Consider the following 12,654-nt stretch of genomic DNA (forward strand, 5'->3'; position numbering starts at 1 on the left):
CAACGCAATTGTAATTGACAGGTTTCCCCGCCCTGCCCCCCATGCAGTTATGTCCACTCATGTAGAAACACAGTGTGTAGTGAACACAGGGTGTGAAGAAGAGAGGAGGTGACAACAAAAACTAATGGGATTAAATGACAGGTTGGCAAAGCTCCGCAACAGCTGCAGCCGAGCTACTACTGAAACTATGTTTTTGTTCTGGTACACAATCAGAGGTCAGGAAATAATACTATTCAATTAAGCATCTTTGGCCCACAGCTGAGAAAGTTAAACTACAACAAATAGAGATATGAATAAAAAAAATGTCTTGCCGTTTTGATTTATGATTGTACTTGTTGTGTAAAGAGGACAAAGTTATCATCAGGCTACTTGTTGACACGACCAAAACTTCCTCTGTGTACCAACATGTGGAGAGCAAAGCCTAAAATGACTGACAGACTGTCCAGTTTGTCACCACCCCCACTGGTCGGCCTTCGCAATCACACAAAGGACCTATTGTCGAGCACAATGGGGTCACCCTCTCTGTTCTCGCTGGTCTGATCCCAGTTAGTCACTGCCCATAGAGCCTGGAAAGTTGCCAACTACCAGGCAAGGATCTTTGAAGACATCGTTCTGCCTTTAGATCTAAGGCTCAGACATGAAATAAAACTTGATTATTGGTCACTTTAACTCCAAAAAATGAAACCTGAAGAAGTAACGGGTAAAGTTAAGCAAAAATGTTGAATGTCAGAGCTAAGGCATTATTTAAGGTGAGAGAGACTTCCTGGTATCACTACCCTTTATAAGCTGACTGCAACTGCATTTATAAGCGGGTCTTCCCGGGTCTGAAAAACCCGCATCAACGGCTAATTTCGGCGGGAAAGGGGTTTCAGACTTACCTTGCAGCATGCATCTGTACGCAGACTCTGAGATGGCGTAGATGTGAGGGGGCATTTCGTGTCTCTTTTTGCCCCTGTACATCTCGATGATGTTGTCTGAGTAGATGGGCAGGTTTTTGTAGGGATTTATGACCACGCAGAAGAGACCAGAGTATGTCTGCAAAAAGAAAAAAATGGTTGACTGTTCATCACACAGAAACCATAATATCACCTGTTCATATAATATTAGCACGGTGAATAAGAACAATAGGGACTTTTTGCACTGTCATTGGTTTAAAATGATGTATGAGGAGGAGGTTCATTATATTATACACTGAGTATGCTGAGTAAGACTTCTAATCTTTACTACTAATCTCTTTGGCCTTTTCGACTTTATTGGATCGGACAGCTGAAGATTGACAGGATGACATGCACCAAGGGACCGTGAGTTGGAGTAGAACCCACAGCTGATGTGTCAAGGGCTTCGTCTCTTTAAATGGGGCGCCTGCTCTACCTACTCTAACATTTTTGCATTTATAATTCTATCCTAAACTTCTCTTACTTTTTTATGTTAAAGTTTTTCTATGATTCATATTAGAGGCAGTAAAGTGGACATGACAGTCACTGACATTTTTATTAAAGCGAACAGTAGGTAAAGTGTGAACTGACACTGTAGGGTGCAACAGAGGGTGACACTGACATTTTGCCCTGTGGTTAAATTCAGTCAGCCTGCACATGACTCATGATATCGGTCTGACCGCTCGTTCATACCAAAGAGAAATTACGTCAAACTTGGTGAATGCCACAAATTCTCTTAAATCCCCCGAACACTGCGTGCCACTTCTGAACAAATCTGTTTGTACGAGTGGTTCTTGCATGAGGCCCATTGTGCAGTGCAGATTATGAAAACAGGGATCATGCCAGAAAACTGTGCACGGCTGCAGACGGCTGGCTCGCTGCCAAGTATCCTACAGTATTTAAGATTCCTACTCCACTCACTTATCCTCCTCACATGTGGAAATTCTCCATCTCCTCTTTTTCTTCATATTAAACCGGTGGAAAATGTACCCAGACAGTGTTCGGCTGACGACAGATATTCTTTAATCCACACAGTATATAGGTCCCTCAGCTGTATAATGCAGACAGACAGGCCAAGACAGGGTTAATCCCTGATATGTCTGCTGCTGCTGGAAGAATCCATTAACTCAGGAGTGTATGGGACACACAGTGTACAGTAAAGTCTGTGGGATTAGGGACTGGGATCAAAAATCATCATACCAGCAAAAACTTTTTGGGTGAATAAATTACAGCCGTCTATCCAGCCATGACCATGCTTTAAATTAACCTCAACCATCACGTCAAAATAGACCACTCTATTCCTCTCTCTCATCCTCATCATCCTGTATTAGTTGTACTAACTTTCCTTTCCTGCCTCTCTCCCTTTTCACACCTTTCTGCTCTGAGTGCTCGGCTCAGTTTAAAGCCACATTCTTTTGATTAAGTTGTCTGTGGCGGCCTGTGAGCTGCTATGAGGCCCCAAGGCCTGCTAACCCGACTGCTGACCTGGAACAATGGTGACATGACCAAAGCATGCTGTGGACCTCTGACAAACACATCACAACTGTCACCTGGCTGTAGGTTAAGACCAGACCATCACACATACACAACACATAACTATAGTCTGATACTGTGGAGCCAAAAGTCACATTGTCATGTTATGTTATGAAAGTGAACACATGAATCTCAACATAATAGTTCTGAATTGATTTATTCCATGTTGTTCCAACCTTCATTTAAATAAAGGTTTTTGTATAAATTCAAATGATTGTAATTAGCAAGCCAAAAGTTAGTAAAATTGGGCAAACATTTTAACCCTCTCAGACAATTACATGCACTCGTTTGAGGGATGTCACGAGGAGTGGTAATTTGGTGTCGTGGCCCACAATTTTTTGGAGTGTGTGTTTTTTTTACCAGATGGCCATGAAATCCCCCTCCCCACCTCTACAGTGTGCACGGATGCTTTAGACACAGCTCTGTTCTCGACCTCGCCGCATACAGATTTGTCACCGGCAGCAACATTGTTCACCAACACTTGTGACATTCACACCTTGCTATTTGTAACCACCTTCATGCGGCTCAGGATGTTCTACGGGGCTGCTGCTGCCATAATAACCCCTTCCCCAGCCCCCTGTGGTGGGCACAGCGCCAAGCAGACAGATCAGCGCTCCTGACCCAGCGTGGGCCACGGGTAGCGGGGAGAGGGATGACTCAGCTGGCTGCCCTTGACGATGGAAACCAGGGGGTATTTGGGGGATTAGGGGGGCTCTGAGGGCAAGGATTGGACCCCTAAAAAAGCAGGCAAAACAAGACACCAGCCAGCCGGAGTGTTGTTGTTTGTTTTTTCTTAAAATGCAGTTTACCCAAATGGTTGTCGAGCCTCAGGAAAAGTACAACCTCACTCAACAATGTTTCTGCCAGAAAGGAGCCCAAATAGTCAACCGAACATTAGTCAATGAGGAGATTCTCCGTCGACCAAGTTTTCATTGGTTGGCAGTCCTGTGTCCTGTGTGTTAAGATAAGTACGTGGATGTTTCCCATGTGTTGTTTAGTTTCAGCAGTCAGCAGAAAGTGTGCAGATAAGCTCAGGTTCACGTCGAGTGGTTTTGAAAAGGGCCACATGTTTACTGCACTGAGTGAATAAAGCAGCTGTAATGTTCTGCAACATTAAGGTCTACGGTTATTATTCACTAGTTAGTTAGCTAGTTAGCATCTACGAGCCAGGCTAAAGCCAATTTATTCAGCCAAAACAAACAAAGCTGCGGGGACGCAATATTCAACTGAGCTAAAGAAATGAACCAAATGTTCTCTGTGCTGGTCATTCGTATCACAGCCTCTGCTGTTAGCATTGTCATTTAAAGGCAGCTTAAATAATAATATATATTAAGTTAATTAAATGAATACTTTCTAGTTGACTAAATGCTTCAACTAACGGCTTGTAGTCAACTAAGACATTCTGTAGTCCTTTGTAGCTCCGTAGACAGCTGAACTACATATCACTCGTTAAGTACATAATGAAGGTTATATTGAAGTGATAAATGAGTTTGAGCTTTAAACCCACAACCCAGAGACACTATGCTTAAAAGAGGAGAACTCTGACACAGTTGAAAGTGTTCCCAGCCCTCCGGAAATGTCCAAATAAATGTCTGTGAAGAGACTAGTGCTTAGCAACAGGGCCTCTCTCAGTTAGAAAAGAGGAAACGTTTTCTGGGGTCTCTGCGATTGCATGAATTAGTGCCTCTAAATTCTGACATCACAGGGCTTCATCCTGTCTTTTAAACTCTTAAACATGCTAGTATCTTTGTCAACTTCCCAGCAAACTGATGAAATGTTTATGCCTCACACGGGATATTTTAATTAATTCCAGTAGTTCCCAGACAGACCATGAAGCCGTCATAACTCAGTGTTTGCTCTAAATCTTGAGGTGCTCTTAATCTCACACTGATTAAAAATATGAACCTGTCATCACTATGTGCTTTTTGGGGGCTTACCACAGGGAGCTAACCTCATTCAAACAGCTCTGACAGCTGAGTGGAGTGGATTCTACCGGGGAAGCAACAAAGACAGTGTAAAGAAACTACAAAAAATGACTTGAGAAAACTGTAAGGGATTTCAGTTGGAGACATGTTTTGGCACTACCTAAAGCAGTGTATCTCTACTAGTGTATAAACAGGCAAGTTTGATGTGTGAGTCAGCAGAGAGTCTGCACCTCTACACAGCATAGATAAAAACCAGCCAACTGGCAAAGGAGCCACAATGAGTTGCAATGAGTTATAACCACTATTAGTCGTAATTACTGTGGCTGTGCGGTGTCATGGTTAACATGTAAATGGAGACCAAAAAATTAAGATTTTGAAGATAGATTTTGTGACTATGTTTCAGCAGTTAACAGAGGCCATTGCTCCAGTAAGAGGCGGGCCTTAAAAACAGAGAAACATCCTGCAGATGAAGGCAAATGAGTATCCCCATGAAGCTCTCAGCCTGGAGCGGCCGACCTTCCTCTTCAGGGTGTACACTCAGCAGCACCAGAGCAACAAAGGATGAGCATATAGTGGCCTGCTTTCAATTATAAATCACAGTGACATCATGCCTTCTTTCTCCTGAGCCACTGGGTTGAACCATATTTGGTCAACCATGCTAACCAGCATGATGTTTTTTATCCCTCACAGCTCAATGAGCAGCCATAACATTATGACCACCTGCCGAATATTGTGTAGGTCCCCCCATTTGCCGCCAAAACAGTCCTGACCCATCAAGGCACTGACTCCACTAGACCTCTGAAGGTGTGCTGAGGTATCTGGCACCAAGACATTAGCAGCAGATCCTTTAAGTCCTGTCAGTTGCGAGGTGGGGCCTCCATGGATCAGACTTGTTTGTCCAGCACATCCCGCAGATGCTCGATTGGATTGAGATCTAGAGAATTTGGAGGCCAAGTCAACACCTTGAACTCGTTGTCGTGTTCCTCAAACCATTCTTGCAGTGTGGCCGGGCACATTATCCTTCTGAGAGAGGCCACTGCCATTAGGGAATACCGCTTCCATGAAGGTCTGCAACAATGTTTAGGTAGGTGCTACGTGTCAAAGTAACATCCACATGAATGGCAGGACCCATGGTTTCCCAACAGAACATTGTCCGAAGCATTGCATTGCCCCCACCGGTTCGCCTTCTTCCCATAGTGCATAGTGCCTAACATATCCTACCCACTGACAGGGGCCATAGTAAGAAGATAATCAATGTTATTCACTCGACCTGTCAGTGGTCGTAATGCTATGGCTGATAAGTGTATGTTCAAGATTGCCCATTGGTCCATAAAGTCCTTGTTATTTTTTTCTTTAATGTTTTAATACCAACAAATCTGAAGCGTTGCCTTAACATCTACTGCCTCTGCTTGACTTTATAACAGCACTGTGCTCTGCTGGTCTGACTTAAAAGGTCACAAAATCCTCAGAAGCCGCACAGGAAAACATGCAGAGTTGGGAATGTTGCAGCAAATGACAAACAGAGTTCCTCATGCATGTAACTGAAATCTCTAAATCTTCCTGTTCATTAGCTTGTCAGTTGTGGACGTGTTTTAGCAGCACAAAAAAAACGGACTGTGAGTCAGATGAAAGGTTTGTCTGTAATAATGCAGAACAGCAATCACATTCAAAAGCTAACAGGAATTGGCTGCTAATTAAGCATCACTTTTGTGACACCAACCCTGAAAACCATTTCAGTTATTGGGGCAGGCAGCTGTTACTTATCAGTGAACACAAAGAACTCTGTGAAGGCGGTTTGGTTGTGACTCAGCACAGACCTCCCTGAGTTCAAAGATGATGACGCTGGGGTCACTTCTTTTAAAAGCCCTCTGAAAATACTGAAAAATACAAAGATGTTCTTTTAGAGAAGAGAAACTGAACTTGATCTCTATTGTGCTTTAGCTTGTCTTGGAAAAGGGGAGCGTTTTTAACAGCACATGCAAATAAGAGTCTGAAAGCAACTATACACTTCTGTGAGCAGGTGTGAAGAGATTCATAATAAATCATGTTACAAGATATTTCTTTGAAACTGTGTGTAAGATCACGGTCATGTAGAGGGTAAAGTCATCATTAATCCAGTTTTGCGGCAAACAACTTCTGCTCTCAGGAGATACAAGCAGACAAAGCAGCCTCTTGGCAGGGAGCCAGCAGTAGACAGTGACCACATGGCAGAGCTCTCACTGCTACACTTTGCCTGGTCACAACCCGAAAATACACAACATTAATTATGTAGGAGTTAACCGTTATATTTAGCTACAATACAGCAGGAGACCAGGGTTAAATATTTAACCAATCAAAGGACAGCGCCGCTCTCCTTCCTGGTTCACATTTCTGCATTGTAAATCTCTTTGCCTTATTTAAACAATCATCAAATTAGTAAATAAATCAAGAAAAATACATTGAAGTCAGTTGATTAACTGGATGGTCGTCTTAATCAATAAAGGAAATAATCAATCACGAAAACCTCTTGAAATAAACTGAATATCAGAGACAGTTTGGGTCCATAGAGAAAGAATACCTTGCATTCCTGTCTTTATATTATTATTCCACTGAGGGCCATAATGCTGGTGGTTTGGCAGCTCATCTACTGGATGATGTAATCAAGGCTCAAAAGCACTAAGAATAAAAAGTGTCTTCATTTACCTTCAGTTCATCATCACTTTATCCATAAAGCTTCCAAAGCAACTTTTAAATGGTACAGGCAGAAAACCACAAACGTGCAAACAAGCCTGAACACCTTATAAATTATCTCTGATTTGATTAGGAAAAAATATTTCTGACTGGATAATGAAACAAACCCTCCTTCTCACACTCTAACCCACCATGAGTTAAACATAGTTCAGCAAAGCTCATTTGATTCTTCGTGCCCGGGCCTCTAAGTGGGAACCCCTTGGCCCCGGCCTCCTCGCTCGCTCTCAGGTGGCCCACAAGCTCCGTGTCTGGGCTATTCCAGGAATGCATGTCGCTAAGTGGGTCATAATCTCAGGGGAAATCAGCAGCTTATGTAGGACACGATGGCTTATTCATTGAAGGAAATATGTTTCTTAGTCTCTTGAATACATAAGATATTTAGATGTTTTGGTTAGAATGGACCAGAACGATTTTTAAAGCATGTACATTTTACGTTAAGGATTGTAATATCAACAGTTTTTATTTGAAGACGCTGAAGGTAACTTATTCCTGATTTTATCAACCTCCTGGAGGAATTTGATTTCTGGGTATGGAAGAAGGTGATGACTTACATAGATGAGGCCAGAGTAGTAGCGGTCTTTGAGGTTGTGAAGCACGGAGGCTTCGTTTAGACAGGTAAGCTCCGCCATGTCCTCCACTTTGCTGAACTTTGGAGGGTTCATCTTCTGGATGTCGTCCTTGTTGACCACCGCTTTCTTCCCGTTCTCTGCCAGCTCCACCACCACCTCGTCTCCACGTTCCTCTCGAATACTGGCAGCCTCGAAGCCGTTGCGCTCTGATGGGATCCATACTAGCCTCTTGGCCGTCCAGTCAGCCTGTGCGGCCGGGTTGTAGACCACGGCGCGGTCCACAAAGAGGTACCGCTCCGGGTCCTCCTGCCCACTCCTCTGTGACATTGCTGCTGGAAACCAGAAGCAGTACACACACTAGGCCACCTGTAGGGAGGAGAGATGGTTACATGTTTATCTGACCAACATAAAAATTCTACAATTCAAAGCTACACTGCTGACTTGTGTCACATCGTTCACTGTATAGAGCAGAGATGAACACTGTTTTGTAAAAGGGTACTTTTAAAGTTTGTACTGTCACAGCAGGAAAAGAACATGTGTTATTAACAAACTGAAACTGAAGCACCTAAATTGAATTCAGAGGAATGTTTCTCTCCTTTTGAAAAATCCCAACTGTGTTTGTTGCTTTGGTTCATCTGTTGCACGAGCTATATGAAGGAACTTTTTCCTCTGTACATCTGTGGAACAGATTACATAAACTAAATCATTTTATTGGCTTTTGTTGCACTTGCAGCAGCATGGCCAGGTATCTTTTGTTGGCTCACCCCGATGTAACACCATACACAGTCCGCCTCAATAAAGTTCAATTAGTCCACTCCCATTGGTTAAAAAATGCCTTGACAGGCCCTGAAGCTGATCTTTGAGACTGTATTGCGACATCCCTCATTTAATGCCTGACTAACTGTTATAATGCCGTCCTCTGTGTGTAATAATGATGCAGCTGTTTACCCTGGTATAACGGATACATCAAAATCTCTGACTGTTGATCAGCATTTTGTACATTTCAGTTAAGGTATTGATTAAAGCTGTTTTCAATACAGCTGATGGTAAAGTGCTCAAAGGATGACGCAGCTTCTCTAATGGCCTCTAAACGCTGGCGCCAAGAAAACTTCACTGTAATCCATCATAAAATACAAAAAACCTCCACAAGCACATGGATTCATTTCTCATGTTTGCCTTGGTGACAATTTTAAATATTCCTGTTTCACTGAGTTCTGTCACAGCTTATCACTGTTATCCACTGTGGTCGCTGCTTTCCTGTCATAACTCAGCAGGGACTGATGATGTAATGTATGTATAACCTTTTATCAATGTACTATGAGAGGGAAAATGCTGCTCATCTAAAAACAATGAGCAATCTCTTTGTGCATATTCAGTAAGTGTATGCTTCATGTTCAGAAAAAAAAAAAGTGATTATAAAAAACAAGACTTGTGTCATAATGAGCATTTACAGTAGAGCCTTCTGAATCATCATATCTATTAAGCAGTCACAGAAAGAGCTACGGGAGCACCTGTCCGACCTGACCAAATGAGAGACATCTAAAATGAATAAAAATGTGCATTGCATTCTGTGTTTTAGTTGGATTTATTTGCTGTCTTTCCTTTGCTTTATGGCTTTGCAATTTTTTGTTTTACAGAAGAACTTGTTTGGCCCACACAGACTGTTGTGTGCTTCAAGCCCTTTACACCTCCATCCCTACGCATTTCCAACCCACATGTTCACTTACTTCACCATTTGAGTCTCTTCAATAGCCAAGTGAAATCCTGACTGTATTGTGTAATAATAACAACAGATATCTATTGTTTTCTGAACCAAAAACCAAAACCAACTTACTGAAAATGATTAGAGATTTTGTTAACTGATAGATAATTTATCAAACATTTTCTAGGTTTCAGCCTCTTGCTACTTTTCTTTGTCTGGATTGGATAGTATACTGAACATTGTAGGGAATTAAAGTGTTGGATAAACAAAAGAAGTACACTGAAGATGTCGATGTGGGGTTTAGGAGACAGAGGGGCATTTTCCACTATTCTCTGTTATGCCATAGACACAACGATTTATCAGTAATGAATATAATTATTAGTTACAGTTCTCTATTACTACAAAATAACTGGTTATTTCATGCTTCCTCTTTCATTCAATAGAGGATTGAATCACACCAACACTAATATAAGCACATACTTCCACACAGTGAGATGAAAACAGCAGAGCAGAGTCACTTTGTAATACTTGGCACTTGATGCCTTCAACAGCTGATGCACGTCTGAATGTTTGCCATGACAGAGAGCTTGCTTCTTATTAATCTGAGACAAGATCAGCTGATCGATGCTCGGAGATATTTAACCTAAAATCAAGTCCCATGTTTAACTCAGGCGCTTGTTAGAAACGAATCTGGGTCAGGTCAGGGGATGGGGGATCAGTGTGGCCGCTGGCTGTCGTGTCACTGCATCCCCTGCATAACTTTCATCCCTCACTCAGCACTGCACCACGGGGATACAACGCATACTACACCTCTGGTATTATATTTGAACAAATGAAGGATAAGAAAAAGCAGTTAGCTGTGAGAGTAGCTCGTGGTGGACTGATAACGTTACCCTGGCTGGGCCAAACAGCTGCATCGGCTAGGTTAGCTTACAAGCGTTAGCTAAAGTTGGCGTGCTGTGCATATCCCACCCGCTTGAAAAGATGCTTGCAAGGACTCTGATTAACCACCTAAATATCAACAATTGGGGGTCTATACTGGCACTTCTGTTACTTAAAACAATTACAAGGTGAACAAATATTCCAAATCAGTCTAAATCCAATGCAATTGATAGTTTTAGAGATGAATTGAGCAGAATCCCATCATGGGTGTGGGTGGCTCAAAGACGTCTGGGTGGGGATAAAAGCAAGCGGACAATGACCACCCCGTTTCACGCTAGCTTTTACAGATTTAACTTCTAAAACAATTACCAATGGCAAAATATGCATTTAAGATCATATCCGACTGTTACAAGTAGCACGTTCCCTCTGTGGCGCCGGCTAACGTTAGCAGAGCTGCTGGTCCTCCATCATTGAAAAGTCATGGCACAATAATCCGCTAGCTAACGGTAACCGTTACAGCCGTTACACTTGCATCCTCACTAAAATGACCGGACCAGGCTTCTCTGTTCAACTTACCGCAAACAATAGATGAAGAAACCCTTCCCCGGCGTTTATTAGTGTTCAATAGATAAATGCAATAATCCTCCAATGCGTGCGAAAATAGTCCCTTCTTTCGCCCGCTCTCTCATCAGTGGTACTCCCCCACCATCCAGCACCCTCTCAACCGAACTTTCTCGCCGGCCAGGCAGGGAGGATGCACCGCACCGCCGCACTCCTTTTTTAGGGCAACGCCCACAACACAAATCTGGAATCTGATTGGCTCTCAAAGTCTGATGCCTACGCGCGATTGGTTCAAATTAATTTCCATCCCGAAACTTTGATAGTTGACGACTGCCGCCCAACATATCAACACCTGCCAAGCGGTGGATGGAGCATAGGCTTCACATGGCTGTAAGATATTTAACTTGTCGCTGACATAAAGAACGACTTTTTAAACAATGTGAATACATCTACATTTGTCAATTTCATATACATACACGATCAAATAGATTATGGATCCAAGAACTGTTGACTCTATACCAATGTCTATACAGTCTATGCTCTATACCTAGGTGAGACTGGGGAACTTTGCAACTCTTTTTGCATTTCTCTCAGTCATTCAGAGACTATTTGGACAAAACCAGCCAAATGTATATAGGCCTAGCCTATATAAAACTTCTGTCTTCTAATTGCCATTTACATTTAGAGATGATGAATGATTTAAACATATCAATCACAATATCTATTTAAATGGAAGAAGTCAGATAGGCTATTACAACCAACACCAAGTTTTTTCTTATCTGCAAAAAAAATAGTCTAATGTGTCTTCTGTCCCTCTGGTGGGTGGAAGGTCTAAGTGTGCATGTGCAGTATTAGTGCCATTTCTCTAGCATGTTTATGGTGGGAGAAATAAGAATTCTCATCTGTCCCTTGTGGCAACAGTCCCCCTACGGCAGATATGTTAAAACATTTTAAACATCATATCCTACACTACATCATAACTTGCATAGTTTATTTCCTTGCATTGTTTATTCTCCTCTAAAATAAGTAAATTAAAAAACACTTCAATTGTGTAGAACTCATAAAAACATATTTAGATTTAATTCTTCTAACACAATTTTATGAAATATGTCTCTCCGGTTATGTGTTTGTGCTTCAGATTTCACACTGGAAACTCATTTCATTGTGTTAAAGTAGTGCCCTCTGCTGCACAAAGACAGCTATTACTACTGCTGACTGTGCCTCCATGTAACATACTGTGGATTAATAATGACGAGCTGCAGAAAAACAAAACAAAAACAGAGGTTGATTTGTCAGTATACATCCAAATAAACAAAACAAAACAAAACAACAGCACAGAGAGTAAAGCTTCCTGTCTGAATTTATTCTCTATCTGATATTATTATAGTTTCTTACACTTGATTCACTAAACTTGCTTGACAGAATTTAGGATTAGGCAAAGCTGTCATAAACTCTTGTCATTTGTAAGGTGTTTTTTTTAAGTCTAGCATGTATTAACATTATTCTGCTTATCCAACATTGAAAGGCCATAGCCATATATTCTAGCTGCCAATCTCAGTTCACACTGCAACTTGTAACATATTCAGGCATTGAAAAATGCAAAATCACACACCACCAAGGTCTTTCTGTCTAACAGGAAGTTTTTAGTAAGTCCTTGTCCTTATGCTCAAACCAAAATCTTAATAGAGAAAAGTTGCTCCTTTTGCTCTCTTTCTCTATTCTTTCATCTACAGAAACACATGATTTCACTTTTAAACATCTTTGTGTCTCCACAAGAGATAATTTGGCACAACCAACATTTTCCTGGTGGAAAAGCC

The 12,654-nt window shown here is 41.9% G+C and overlaps 1 protein-coding gene across 1 annotated transcript in view; it reads right to left on the reverse strand.

The window, feature by feature from the left end:
- myh10 (myosin, heavy chain 10, non-muscle) overlaps positions 1–10,995 on the reverse strand; it is a 53,356-nt gene extending 42,361 nt beyond the window's left edge. Inside the window, exons 1-3 of the mRNA XM_069665571.1 lie at positions 10,853–10,995; positions 7,675–8,058; positions 879–1,035 (exon numbers count right to left, since the gene is read on the reverse strand). Of these exons, the coding sequence (XP_069521672.1) occupies positions 879–1,035; positions 7,675–8,019 (502 nt within the window). The 5' untranslated portion in view covers positions 8,020–8,058; positions 10,853–10,995. The remainder of the gene's footprint in view (positions 1–878; positions 1,036–7,674; positions 8,059–10,852) is intronic.
- Between the last annotated feature and the right edge of the window lie 1,659 nt (positions 10,996–12,654).

Source organism: Semicossyphus pulcher, unplaced genomic scaffold (genome assembly GCF_022749685.1).
Source record: "Semicossyphus pulcher isolate SPU_LCO1_2020_fin unplaced genomic scaffold, fSemPul1.0.p SCAF_17, whole genome shotgun sequence".
In the NCBI taxonomy this organism is placed as follows: domain Eukaryota; kingdom Metazoa; phylum Chordata; class Actinopteri; order Labriformes; family Labridae; genus Semicossyphus; species Semicossyphus pulcher.